Source organism: Ctenopharyngodon idella, chromosome 16, assembly GCF_019924925.1.
Source record: "Ctenopharyngodon idella isolate HZGC_01 chromosome 16, HZGC01, whole genome shotgun sequence".
Lineage (NCBI taxonomy): Eukaryota > Metazoa > Chordata > Actinopteri > Cypriniformes > Xenocyprididae > Ctenopharyngodon > Ctenopharyngodon idella.
In genome coordinates, this window is record NC_067235.1 from 34,398,153 (window position 1) to 34,413,510 (window position 15,358).

General features: G+C 34.9%; 1 protein-coding gene across 4 annotated transcripts in view; it reads right to left on the reverse strand.

Annotated features, from left to right (window-relative positions):
- csmd3a (CUB and Sushi multiple domains 3a) overlaps positions 1-15,358 on the reverse strand; it is a 305,727-nt gene that overhangs the window by 99,652 nt on the left and 190,717 nt on the right. For 3 of the 4 annotated variants that reach the window (XM_051864522.1, XM_051864520.1, XM_051864523.1), the window contains exons 37-41: positions 13,577-13,681; positions 9,614-9,732; positions 7,759-7,828; positions 4,939-5,055; positions 4,629-4,838 (exon numbers count right to left, since the gene is read on the reverse strand). In XM_051864522.1, coding sequence (XP_051720482.1) covers positions 4,629-4,838; positions 4,939-5,055; positions 7,759-7,828; positions 9,614-9,732; positions 13,577-13,681 — 621 coding nt within the window. The remainder of the gene's footprint in view (positions 1-4,628; positions 4,839-4,938; positions 5,056-7,758; positions 7,829-9,613; positions 9,733-13,576; positions 13,682-15,358) is intronic. The other variant, XM_051864521.1, reaches the window with a different exon arrangement.

Genomic DNA, 15,358 nt, shown 5'->3' on the forward strand with positions numbered 1-15,358 from the left:
GGGTGTAACACATTACAAGTAACGTGAATTACGTAATCAGATTAACTTTTTTTTTTTTTACAGATTACTTCAATGATTTTCTCAACATGGAGACAGGAGAGCTGTCAGTTACTTATTTGAAAAAGTAACTCAGACATTTTGTTGTACATTTTAAAGGAGTTTTGGGGGTAACACATTACAAGCAACGTAACTAGTAAAGTAACATTACTTTTAATTTTATTCAAAATATCCAAGTTACTTTTTCAAATAAGTAACTGACACCTCATTTGTTAAGGCTTGTGCACACGGGACGATTATTGCGAGCGATTATCGCCGACAGTTAATGGCGCGTGACTAAACAAAGGGCGCCAATGTGAGTGTGCACACCGATGCGCAAAACGCCAGGCGTAAAAGCGTCATTTTTAAAAAAACGCCTCAGGTTTTTTTTTGGGTTTGACGTGCCGCGTTAAAAACTGGCCGACCAATGAGATTGCCTGGAGCTGCTGAAGTTACAGTAAAACACGACTTGGTGGCGCTCAAGCACAAAACAGTCTTGCCGAGCACACATCGATAAGAAGACGATGACGAAGAAGAGCCCTACAAACTATGGTGCTCTGCCAGTTCTTGGTCACACCAATTGAAATGTATTATATGCTACTTTATTTCTGTATTTTTATTGTTTTTTTTTTTACATTCAAATAATATAGTTGAGAATGTTTGTTTCATAAATATGTTTATTTGCACTGATGTTCACTTGCACTACTGTCATTGTGACTTATTTGCACTATCATTACCATCTCCTCAGGTCACGTATATGCCATATATATGCCATTTTAGATCTGTAATTTTATTGTTTTATTTACATTCAAGAAATATTATTTAGAATGTCTAATTCATAAATATGTTTATTTGCACTACCATTCACTTGCATTAAGCACGAGCGCCACATACTGTCAGGGAGTGAATTTGCACATTCACTCGGCGCATCGGCAGTGAAAATCTCTTGGGTTTGAACACAAAGACGTGCCGAAACACAGTGTGTACGAAGCTTAAGTTGATGCATTAACCAACATGAACTAACAATGAACGTTCATTTGTTAGTTCATGTTAACTAATGCTTAAACAAAAAAAAACAAAAAAAAAAAACTTATTTTAAAGTGTTTCCAAAATATTAATACACACTAATATATAATACTAAAATAACATTAATGCCAATCCAGTCATTCAAACACATCATTTACATCTATTTTAGTGAAAATGTACATTTGATTATGCAGGAACTTCTCCCATGGCTATAGAAATTATGCAAAACAATGTTCTAAAATTATTCAGTTTAATTTCACTGAACTTATTGTCCATGATGTGGAAAATGTTAAGACAATTAACATGCATTATTATTAACAAGGCAAGCATAAAATAACTATGGATTTAATATTCCAATTCTAAGTTATTTAGAGAACATAAAAAGTCATAATTATCATCTAAAATTAAATGTCTAAAATTAGCAGTCTGGCCACACACACACACACACACACACACACACACACACACACACAAAAGCAATAAATATTGTGTGACTAATACTGAAAAGTTCTGTCAAAGGAAGCGGTTTCACTGAGGATGAGAGCTTCTATTTTTTACTTCAAAAACTCAAAGTCATTCTCAAGTGACGGGAAACATCTCACTGTTCAAGAAGCATAAAGTCAGAACACTGACACATTCTGGCTGTGTAGACCAGAGAGGCACCAGGGGTGGAATATAAAAATAGATTTTAAAACACAACAAAGTTGCTTCAGAATAAATCTTACTAGGGTTTTCTGGATGGCTGTCAGATGAAAACCGTCTAAAGGCCCATTCACACCAAGAACGATAACTGTAAATATAACTATAATTATACATATCGTCCACACATATCGTTCTGTTTGTTATAAGTGCTGCAGGTCTTTTTTGCAATGTTTCTGAAAGTGATTCCAACGACGTCGTTCCTCTGTGCCGTTATCGTTATAGTTGTGGTGTGAACTCTGATATTCTTTTGTATTTAGAAGGATTTTTAGGGTACAACAGGGCTAAAGGCGCTCCGGGGTAAAAGGAGCCTTTGATTTTATTTTCCTCCAAACCAAAAACTTCCCAGCACACTTTCCAAAACATCCACTTTTCAAGATGCACACGGAAATTCGGCTGATCCTTGACACGATCGCGAAATTGATTCTGCACTAATTTGATCTAATATTTGATGTTTTTTTTAAATGCTGTAGATTTAAGTAGAAAATGAGAATCGCTAAAATTATTGAATATATTTTAAGACAAAGGTCTCAATGATTTTTCAAGGTAATTAAAGCAACAGTTTTTCAATAACAGAAGAATATATAAAAGTATGGTATTTGGGGTAAAAAGCGCACCTGCTGTTAGGGCGAAAGCACAATAATTAGCATGATGATTTTAATGACAGTATACTTATTGAACAAAAATGAATTCTTTTATTTATCAAAATAAACAGAAAATTGTATAAACTTTGCTTAAGTGATTGTTTTGAACAAGTATTAACTTCACTCTAAAAAGTAATTCAGGGGACCTGTTTCCACAACTTAAATAAATTTAAAAGAAGTTATTGTTTTAATTAAACCTTTTAAGTTGCAAACATTATTTTGTTGAGTTCTATTGGCATAATAATGTTGATCATTACATCAACTTAATATCGTCTGTAATCTAAACTCAAATTTCTGCATTAATTGTTTTTTTGTTTTGTTTTGTTTTTGTTTTTAAAATTAGGTTGTAGTAACGAAATTGTCTTGATGACTTCAGAAATTATGCAGTGGATTTCTAGTTCCCAGCATACTTTGCATAGGACTGGATAAGGAGAATAAATGTTGAAATTAAGTGTTAATTTATTTGTTTTTAGTGAAGGGAAAGATCTGTTAGTGTTTAATGCTGTTATGTTTGACATTTAAAAGAGTTTCTGTAATGTTGAAGTTTCTGTGGTTATCATTGTGCTGAAGAGTAGATACATGAAGATTGACTCTATAAGTAATGACTGCGCTAATGCCAGTGACAAGTAATGTCTTACTTGTTCATTAAATATACATGTTAAATAAGTTATGTTAGCATGTGCTATGATAGCTGTGGATTTGAACTGAAATAGATCAGATTAGACTACAACTCTGGTAGTTGGAGCGACTTAATTTTGAGTAATCAACTTAAAAATGTGTTTATGTTACAAATTATTAAGCTCCTCTAACTCAATGTAGCTTGTTGGTTGAACGTAAATTCACTCAAAGTTGTCATAACTCAAAAAAATTGATGCAAACTGTTGCGTTATTTTTTAGAGTGTTCAATATTAAAAACATTATTTTAGCTAAAATATTAGTATCAATACTGTGTGCCTTTTGCCCCATGCCGTGTGTAAAAGGCCCACTTCATACATTTACAAATAAACCACTTTTATGATTTATTTTCACACAAAATCTGTTTCTACATAAATGTTCAATACAAACATATATATTTTTTCTGCAATCATTCAATATTTTTCTTAAGGTGTGCCTTTAGCCCCATTGTACCCTGTGTGTTTATGGGCTTTAATCACTTACACTCTAAAATAAGTAAGTAATTCAGGGGACCTATTACCACAACTTAATTAAATCCATGGTTGCAATTTAAAAATTCTAATTTATTGTTTTAATTAAACTTTTTAAGTTGGAAACATTATTTTGTAGAGTTCTGTTAACATAATAATGTTAATCATAAGATTAATGCTGTCTTCACGTGCTATGGGAAATTTGATAATTTCCACTTCTGAAGTCGTGATTACGAACTTATCGCATTCAAGTTTCAAAATGGGAAGGCGTTGTGCAATTTTTACCTAGGAAACTCGTATTTACGATAAATCCGAGAGCACATGAAGGCAGCATAATTGGTTCCAGGGCTAGTTGGAGCGACTTAATTTTTTTGAGTAATCAGCTTAAAAATTTGTGTTTATACTACAAATTATTAAGTTCCTCTAACTCAATGTAGCTTGTTGGTTGAGCGTAAATTCACTCATAACTCAAAAAAATTGATGCAAACTTAATTTTTTTTTGTTGAGACAACACATTATTTTTTTTTTTTTAGAGTGTAGTAAAGTAAAAGCACACCTCTCCTCAGAAAGATTAACAATTAGAGGCATTATTCATGTCCATAGCACAAAAGGGAAGAGTTTAACACTTAGATTTAGAGGTCTATTTGAATCTTGTTGAAGCTGTTATATTTTTAGTGCTAGCTTTTACTGCTGTGCCGTAGTTGTTTGCATGGTCAAATCCTCTCAGAAAAGCTGCAGCTTTAAATTCATACCCTTTAAAGCACCACAGCTACTGATGCACACATTCCCAAAAGCAACTTAATTATACAGGGATTTTCGTTAAGACCAATCAGTCGTTCAGGCGACCCACAAACTCGTCCGAGTTTTGCATTTGGAGAGCATTCTGGATGTTTTGGAGCTGGCTAGAAAATGCTTGTGGATGTTGCTGAGATTGACTGACTTGCTTTGAACAGGGCTTAGAACTGAAAGAGAACAATTGGTTATATTCCCTATCCTGTTATTGCGAGAAGGGATCCAGCGGTGTGTGTCCGTATCGACAGGGGAAGTAATGGCCGTGGGCAGGACTGATCCGTCTCACCCTCGTAGGTGATGTGGAAACCGGGCTTGTTCTGGGAGTAGTCGCTGTGAAAGAAGAAGCTGGTCTCGTGGGTCGTGCTGAAGAACGATTCTGGAACAACAGGCCCACTGAACCGATCGATCACCGAACCCGAGTCCAGCGTCCCGCTACGGACTTCAAGGTAGTCGTGCACGGCCTCCGTGGAGAAGTTGAGAAATTGCAGGTGAATCCCTGGTTCATAAACAATCGGAGGAGAGATATGGTACATTTTAACAATAAGGTACCTGAAGAAAAGAAGTAAAATGCAACTTGAAAGTTACAGGATACACACCAAAGCCAACAGGAAGTTTAACTGTCCAGTTGCAGTCGAGGCCACTGGGGTAATTTCCGGGAAAGCCAGGACTTAGGATGACTCCATTCATGTCGGACAGGAAGCCGCCGCACTGAGCTTAAAAGACAAGAGCAGATGTGCACAGAGAAGTGAAGACGATACACACAGAATACTGTAACGCCCGATGCAGCGCTGAGAATAGATTCCCAAATGGGAACAATGAGAAACTATCAAATAGATATTCATCAAATCCAAACTCCATTACTGAATCTAGTGATATGCAAAATGAACTCATTTGTGCATATCAGAGAGCCTCGTGTTCTCTGTATATATAAATAACAATGCAATGATGTGCAATAAGAAATGCTTTCAAATGCTAATGGAATAAATGTGCTGTGTTCATTTTGAGAAAATGATACATGGGTTATGTTTTCTCATAATGACTTTTTAAATTAACACCACCAGAACTCACTGGGATTGAAAGGCCAATATTGAAGACCGAAGTATATCCCCTTGATTTTACTGCGGTGTGTGTGTGTGTGTGCATATCTTCCTGCTTGTGTTTGCATTCGTCTTATTGGCACATGTGTAATGAATGGCCTGTCGGACTCGCTGTGTCCCTTTACAGTTCTTTAGAACAGCAATTGAAATGTCAATAGAGAACATTGAATCTTCTGTTTGCATTGCAGAAGCTCGGATCAATTAAACTTCAAGTGCCACTCTTAAAAACACAGCCGTGTCTAACGCCACCAACCGAGTCATGCAACAAATCCTCAATTTACAGTTTATTTTGATAGTTCACTTTAGAAATTCTACTGACTATAAGTAACTTTGCAACTACATGTCAACTTATTCTACTAACCTGAAACCTAACCTAACAGTCTACTAATACTCTAATGAGAGTTAGTTGATGTGTAGTTAGTAGAATGTCTAAAAGGGGAATATCGAAGTAACCTGAAACTTAAATAAAAAACAATAAATAAATGTATAATTTCATTGTTCAGTTCAGTATGAAAACATGTTATCATACACACAATCTACACTCTAAAAAATGCTGGGTTAAAAACAACCTAAGTTGGGTTAAAAATGGACAAACCCAGCGGTTGGGTTAAATGTTTGCTCAACCTGCTGGGTAGTTTTATTTAACTCAACTATTGTTTAAAAATGACTATATGTCTGGCTTAAAATGAACCCAAAGTATGTTGGAAATTAAAAATCAGACACATAATTACTGGAGGAAATAATAATAATCAAAAGGAGAACATTTATTAGTAAGCAATTTAATAAATGTTTATTGTTTAATTATTATTCATTAAACTTATTAATAAATGTTCATTTCCAACATATTTTGGGTTCATTTTAAGCAAGAAATACAGTCATTTTTAAACAATAGTTGAGTTAAATAAAACTACCCAGCACGTTGGGCAAACATTTAACCCAATCGCTGAGTTAAAACAACCCAATCACTGGGTTAAAACAACCCATTTGCTGGGTTAAAACAACCAACCACTGGGTTAAAACAACCCAATCGCTGGGTTAAAACAACCCATTCGCTGGGTTAAAACAACCCAGTCTCTGGGTTTGTCCATTTTCAACCCAACTTGGGTTGTTTTTAACCCAGCCTTTTTTTAGAGTGTATTTATAAAAACATTAGATGATGTAAATCATGAATTTCTATATGTTATATTTCAATATTCTAGAGTCTGTATAAGATGAAACACCACAAATTCAGTGTTCTAAATTAAATTGCGCTTAACTTTTAAATCCAAATTCAATTGCTGAATTTAAGACCGTAGAATTAAAATGGAATGAAATGTGAAAAAATAAAAAAGTAAATAAATATAACAATTTCATTGTTCATTAAAAATGTTATAATACACATCACAACATATTTCGAATCATTAGATGATATAAATAATGTCTGAAACCTAAAGACATTTGTATCGAAAAGCTTTTTTTTTTTTGGATCTGCGTGGAAGAACAGAGCAATTCCAGCATTACATTTGCAGTGAAAATGTGAATTGTTACTTTTTAGATTGCTCTTCAATAAATTGAAATTTAAATGTGACTTTTCCATGGTATTTTTGACTTCTTCCATAGAATAACCACTTGCATTTACCATAAAAATCTTAAAAATAGAGCCAAACATCAATATATAATCAACAGATTTACATCTTAACACTTAGTTAACACTTAGTTAGTTAATTTGATCCAAATTTGGGTTGAAACAACCAGGCATTTTTTTTTTTTAGAGTGTTCTGAACTTAGTTTAAAGAAGTATGCATAATCAGTTTTGCAAAATGTACATCTATTAGAAGTAAACTTGCACTGTCCTACTGTACTGTTGCTCAAGCCACTTAACCTGAGGTTACGCCGCGGTCTGTCACTGCTATTAGTCTCTCTGGATGAAAAGCATTAGCGAGATGACGAGCAACTTGTGAGCGATGGAGTTATAGCCGCGAGATATCATGAGACACGGAAGGAGGGTTTAAGGCTAATAGATTTCAACAAAAGAGAGAATGTAAAAAAGAAGATTAGACTGAACGCGACCTCAAAGATCTAGCCTGAAGAAAGCTTTTTCATAGTCCATTTGATTAAATGGAGCTTTAACAGACCACGGTCGATCTCTCTACGGTTGGTACGCTGTGATGAAGCAGCTGTTACACTGAAATCAAATAAGATGAAACGGCACAACTAACAGGGACATACGGATGTTGCGACACACTAATGTGGAGAATTGAGATTACAGAGAAGGAAAGCAGTGGTAATGCTCTCATTGAAAAGGCCAAACAAGGAGAAGTGACTGCAAATAAGACGTACCCAGACAGAGGGGCGCGGGGTAGTTCCAGCGTCTGACAGGCCCCGGCATGCACGTTATATATGCACTTCCCTGCAACAGTGGAAATGAAGAAAGATATTGACTTTTCCAAGAAGCTCTCACCAATTTCGAAGAAAGATGAATCACTCGTAGGAAATGTATCATTCAACGTGCTCTTCCACGTACCACAATAACAAAGCCTCGGCGCTGTGAATGAATCTAATAAAGCGCACAGAAGAGCAGAAAATCAAACGATAAACTTTAAGGTGTTTCTTCAACTTCGGCACTTTTAGAAATAAACTGCCTTTTTTTGAACACACACTTTCACTGGTTTCATTTGCCTTTTAACAAAGTGTAAATGCATCGCATGTTTTGTTTCCTGAAATGACTAATGAACACTTTTATCACATTTTAATCATGCTGATGCTACACTGTAAAAAAAAAAGTTTTTAAGTACAATCAACTTGGATGTTTAAGTCATTTCAACTTAAATTACATTAAACTGACTTTAAAAAAATGAGTTGAACCTTGTATAACTTATAAAAAAGTTGAAAATTGCTGAACTTGAAACCTGAAGCAATGTAAAAACATATGTTGTCATAACTTATTGATCATATCATTTTTACAGTGTATGCATGCATTCTTAACTCACAATTATATTTTGCACATTTTGCATCATTTTACAAAATTACAGCGACAGAAAGTATTAAAAACATTTCTGTTAACTGAACTAAAGCTGAAATGAAATAATATATAAATATTAGTTAAAAAGCTATGATATCAGAAATGTAGCCTTGGGAATAAACTGACAAAATTTTAAGTTGGAGCACTAAAATTATTAGCTGGAAATAAATAAAAACTAAAACTAAAATAAAAATAAAAATAAATTAAACCTAAACAGCAAAATAAAATAAATAAATAAATAAAAATACTAATAAAAAAACTAATAAAATAAAAAAAACTAATAAAATGACAAAAGCAAATAATGAAAAGACTAAAAATTAAATTAAATTTCACATGAAAACTAAAAAAATAATTACAAAAATTAGGGATGCATGATATATCGGCCACAATATCGGTATCGGCCGATATATATGTTCATTTTTAATGTTATCATTATCGGTCTGATAAGAAAATTTGGCCGATATATTAAAGCCAATAAATAATGGATTATTATAAAAATTTGGATTTAGATTCATCGGACAATATATCGGTTATCGGCTTTCAAATATAAAGAATTATCGGTTATCGGTATCGGCCATAATGTTCATATCTGTGCATTCCTAATAAAAATAATATCTAATTCAAAACATGAATAAAACTAAAATAAAAAGTAAAATAACACTGATTCTAAATACTAAATACAAAATTACAGATTGGAAATGTCTCTCACATATCATCTCAAGGTCCTTGGAAAACAAAAAAACTAACTTTTGAGAAAAATTAATGTTTTGGGAAAAGTTTTGGTCATGGTGACAATGCGGGAGAGAACTAAAAAACATATTTCACTCTTTTAGATCATCAACTTTAAAAATCTCAATTAATATTTTATGATGCATTTTCATATTTTAAGACCAAAAGTCTGGAGTAAAAACAATAACATCTCCACTTAAAAAGCATTTCAAAAGCAGGGAAAGGAAAAAAAAAACTCAACCCCTGGGACAAGTGAGTGCTCGTAATTGAACAAACTCTTTTTGATTGACTGTCACTCTTCTGAAAGATTTTCTGAAATGAAGTCAGCTGTTTAACGCACTGTCGATTACGTAAGCAAAAAGACAAAATGAGCAGCCAAAAAGCTTTTCAGAACAAGAGCAAACGTCTCTGAGCATCTGAAGCGTAAGATATGAAATCGCCCACCTTTAGAGTGTATCCTTGCTCACAGTGGAATGAGACAACATCACCCACGAAGTAGCGGTCGCCCACCTTCACACCATTGCTGGGGGTTTGAGGTTCTGGGCAGGAGTCCAAACCTATTGCTTAGGACACAGGAAACTCTCTTCATTTGTCAGAATGCAAATGTTCACCAACACAAATGGAAATTGATCTGCATTTACACTGTGAGGGGCAAAAGAGCCCCGTGAGAGAAACGAGTCATAACAAATGTTAAGTGGTGCATGTTGTGGTGTTCGTAAATCAAACAATTCAATAATTCCACCAAAGCGTTTAGCTAGCTGAAAACTCATAGCTGTGTGCGCTTGAGAGCGCTTCGGCACCACAGCATTTTCTTTTTTCTTTTCAGTTGAGATGCTTTGCTTGCTATGATATGAAATATCCGCAGAAGTGTCACAGATAGTTTGTTTCTGTATGTTTTCTATTAGAGATGCACCGATGTATCAGACAATAATCGGTATCAGCCGATAAAAGATATTATTTTCACTATTGGCCATTGGCTAATTGTTTAAAAGCAGTCAATGATCAGGGCCGATTATATCCTGTCAATCAAAAAGGTGCGGAAAAAAAACATGTCCGACTGCAACTCATAACTCAGTGTGTGAAGAGAATATCTCGTGTTGAATTTAGGGCGAGTTAACGCGACAACACATTAACAGTTAAAAACAGCTACAGTACATAAAGCGGCTCGATTTGACTCTGTGAATCGCCCGTAGTTTAAGTCAGGGTTGCCAGGTCTGCAGGTTTTCCCTACACTAAACAGTATTTGCAGTGCGCATCTTATCCAATAATCGCAAATAGCTCTGTGCTTTATTACTTCTAAAAAGTAAAAAAATTGCCAGGAAGACAAGTGCTTATGAAAACTACCTTTTATGTGCAACTGAGTTGTATACAAACATTTCAGTGTAATTATTATATCTGAAAATAAATAGCAGCTTAATATAATAAATCTGTTGCTAATTTCAACCAATATTATAGTACCAAATGAGAGGGTCCTCGGGTATCAGCATCAGCCAATATCATTCTGAATAATCAGCTATTGGTATCGGTATCAGTGCATCTCTAGTTTCTAAATATAAATGTTGATACAATGTAATGTATTGTATGTATCCTCTGGCTCTTGTTTTAAATGATTTTTTTTCCGTTATTATGTTTGTTGTTGTCATCTGTTGACGTTGTACAAGCAGAATGTGGCGGTTGGTCGGTGTTGAATTTGAAGAGTTTGGTTCTAAAACGCTATAACTCCATTTTGATTAATTTGAGTGTTTTCTTTACCAAGAAAGTGGCAAGATGAAAACCACTATTTTCTGTTTCAAACTTTCACATAGCATCTTTTGGTTATCAAAACATTAAAAATTCTAATTTAAAAATTTGATTTTAAAATGATTATAATTAAAATTATTTTTTTCCCAAAATGCAATAAATCCATGACACGTTTTTTTTTTTTTCAAAATGCAATTAATCCATCAATATAAAAGTTTTTCATATTGAAAATACACAACAAAGTAAGTTGATTCACATATTTGACAGCCTCTGAACTTTGTCAATACTAATCTTATATACAGGCATATGACTAAAAACATTGGTATTAAAAACGGCTTTTAAAAACTGTCCATGATTCAGTTTTTGGGACCGTGACAGAAATTTGATGCTGTCGTGGAACAAGCAACAGCCGGCATTTTTCCTCCTCCCGACTCGAGTGCCTCTTCTTCTTAATCTCTTCACGTAAATGATTACATTTCGATGACTTGCGTTTCTTCCCCACCACAGAAACCACCACAGGTTCATCAATGCCGTCAAAATTATTCATTTTTCTGTTTTTGTTGATCACAAAATACAAAGCAGATAAGGAAAACTAGGATGTCGGGTGTATTCAGAGCGCCGCCATTACTGTTTACAATGCGTGGAATGGTGCGCTGTGATTGGTTAAGCGGATATATCGCATTCTGCAGAGAAGGGAGACTGGCGTTTGTCGCGTTTTGGAAAGAAGGGGAGGAAACATGACAGAATAACACGACGGAAATCGCATTTTGCGCAAAATTAATAACTGACTTTTCAATACCGACCAGATACAATACTGATTTTGGCAGAAACTTAATTTTTTTAAAAATGGCGTTTATCGTGTTTTGGAACCAAACTCTTCATTTGTCCTGCCCCTCCTCCACTGTGATTGGACAGCTGGGTAAAAAGTGAAGTTGAACATTCTTCAACTCTCAGCGACCGGTAAAAAATGTTTTAAAAATATGGCGCTCCCATTGAAAACAATTGGAAAATTACTCTAACCTTGGGAAAAAAGCTTTGGTGGACATACAGTATAACAAGACTATACAGATAATGATTACTATAAAAATAACTATATTAGTATCCACACTAGCTGGCTATAACAATAACGATAAGCAGGGCTTGACTTTAACTTTTTTGCTTATCAGCCACTGTGTCTAGTGGTTTTCCAAAGTTTCTAGCCAATCAGCATTTTCACTGGCCACAATTTTGACATCGATACCATGGGAAAAAACTGCCATATAGATATTTTTAATATTATCTCATAATTTGGCAGCAGGTTTATTAGGCTGCTGTCACTTTAAGATCCATTATACTGTTACACATGTGTTTTCTTTGTCAACTGTCTATGTTCACTTAAAACATAACTGACTGTGTTTACCTGAATACTCACCAAGACCGACATTTTGACATTATTTTGTGTTTGACTGTTTAAGTGCAATAAGCAGGGAAAAGGAACTGAGAGGCAGTTTTATGTGCGCGAACTTTGGGTATGAGCACAAATCTGCGAGAATGAGTAAAATTAGGAGCAATATGCGCAATCCCACGCAAGGCCTATAACAATATACTGAAATCCACACACATTTGGCGGGTTAGCGGGTGTTAATGTCAAGCCCTGACGATAAGTATAACAATAAGTATAACAAGATTATGATAATAATAATTATAAATATAACTATAACGATAACTATATTAGCGTCCACACGAGCTGACTATAACGATAAGTATAACAAGAATATAAAGATAACGATAATATATAAATATAATAACGATAATTATAACAATAACGATAGTGATAATGATAACAATAACGATAACTATATTAGCGCCCACACAAGCTGACTATAAAGATAAGTATAACAAGAATATAAAGATAATGATAATATGTAAATATAATAACGATAACTATAACAATAACGATAGCGATAATGATAACAATAACGATAACTATATTAGCACCCACACGAGCTGACTATAACGATAAGTATAACAAGAATATAAAGATAACGATAATATATAAAAATAATAACGATAACTATAACAATAACGATAACAATAACTATATTAGCGTTCACACCAGCTGACTATAACGATAAGTATAACAAGAATATAAAGATAACGATAATATATAAATATAATAACGATAACTATAACAATAACGATAACGATAGCGATAACGATAACAATAACTATGTTAGCGTCCACACCAGCTGACTATAACGATAAGTATAACAGTGTAACAATAATATACAGATAACGATAACTATAAATATAACGATATTAGTGTTCACGCCATTATTCTAAGTGCGTGCTGCAGTTTATGTCGTCTGTCGCTTAAAATGCTCAAGCTCTGAAAGCGATGGATTCTGATTGGCTGTCAATGTTTTTATCGTTCATCAGCTTGAAAAATGATTACAACTACACTACGTCATTCCTCTCTGTGGTTATTGTTATAGTTGTGGCGTGGACTGTGCTATTTTAAAATAATAATCATTATATAGTGTGAACGGTCCTTATGCCGTGTCATGATTTCAATTTTATTTTGATTGCAGCCTTATTTATTTTAATTTTATATTTTATGATTTAATTACTTTTCATCAACTCACCAACCCCCGTTTGGGAAACCCTGGAGGTGAACAGTCATCATACCTGTGTATTCCAGGTGAAAACCAGCTCCAGAAACGCTCATGTCAGTCTGAAAGGTGAGGTAGAGGTTGTTGGACGTGGTGTTCAGCAGGGGTGGAATCGTGGTCCCTAAAGGGATTTGCATTAGAACATTTTGGTTTGCATGACAGGCATAACAGCGCATTGTTCCCTACAGCTCCTGGTGGCATTATGACATTCCGTCATGAGTCTTCAACGGATGTCATTCAACTCTGTCATGACTGTCAGCAGCTTCATCGAGTCTACTGATGAAGTGCCGTCGCTGTTAAAGTTGGGTCACACCTCGCTGCCGTCCACCTAATCATACTGAAACCACAGCTGGCCACACAACAAGACAGATCAGACCTATTGCAGTTTTGTGAACCGGCGGTGACCTAAATCAAGCAGAGCGACGCTCTCGAGCCACTCTGGAATCTCGATGATGGGCTATTTGTCGAGTGACCGCTGACGTTCTGCGCTAAAGAGGTTGTGACGAATAGATTACACTTGCAGCCTTAACCGCATGGAGAATTTAGACCGAGGTGGTCCGTATACATGAAGCCATCTCACCTTCTTTATGCACGAGGCATCTCCATCCCATAACTTCCTTTAATCTTTCATTTGTCCTTCGAGCAGATTAAACGTCAAACTGTCAGCAATACTTAACGCTTTGTCTGAGAGGGATGGCGGCTGCTAAGGTCAGCGCATATTTATTTTGCTTTGTGCGGCTGATGCATTGATACAGGGATACGGTGGCAAATAATTAAAATCTGTCTTTCACTTCTGAGGGCTCTGCCGATTCGAGTCATCGGAGCTACGCTGATATCATTCTGTCTTCTACTTATACTGAGAGCCAGGAAAGTCAATAAAAAGTCTATACAAAGAGGAAAAAAGACAGACTAAGCAAAGGAGAGAGGGCACGACAAACAAAATCAAGTAAACAAGCCAAAAGATGTGAAAAAACATGAGATAAATAAATAAATAGGATGGCAAAACAAGCAGTATAAAATAAAATAAAATAAAATAAAATAAAATAAAATAAAATAAAATAAAGCCAGACTAAACGGCAGAAAGGGCACGACAAACAAAATCAAGTAAAAAAAAGCCTTTTCTGAGCCAAAAGATGTGAAAAAACACAAGATAGATAAATAAATAAATAAATAAATAAATAAATAAATAAATAAATAGAGATCGCAAAACAAGCAGTATAAAATAAAATAAAATAAAATAAAACAATAAAATAAAATAAAATAAAAAATAATGCCAGACTAAAGGCCTTTGCACACTGAGTCCGAAATTCGCATGCGAAACTTTCGCACGTTAAAAAATAAATTCGACCTCACATTGTGTCAATCACGTTTACACACTGCCTCCGAAACTTTCATCCGTCATAAAAAAATTCGTATCAGGTTCGATTTTCTGCGTTTTTCGCATCCGCGGCACGCATTTTGAGAGAAGTTTTGACAATTCAGAGCCACCGTACGCGAACACCAAAATCCAGAATGCCATCTGACAAGTTGATCCACGTCGTCTACAGCACAGAGCAGCAGCACTGAATGACAAACAACGTGCGGAAAGAGACAGAATATAAAGACAGATTGTGCCAGTAGCAAAGCATCAAACTGAGCCACTGACATCCTGAAGTAAACTTTGAAACACTCGGGATAATCCCGCAGCTCCTTGATGAGGTGAACTCTCTTTTCTCTCTATGCAATCTCGGGATTGGATGGACCCAATATTTCCTCTTTCTTTTTCTCTTTTTAAGAAGAGAAAGGACAACTAAATCGT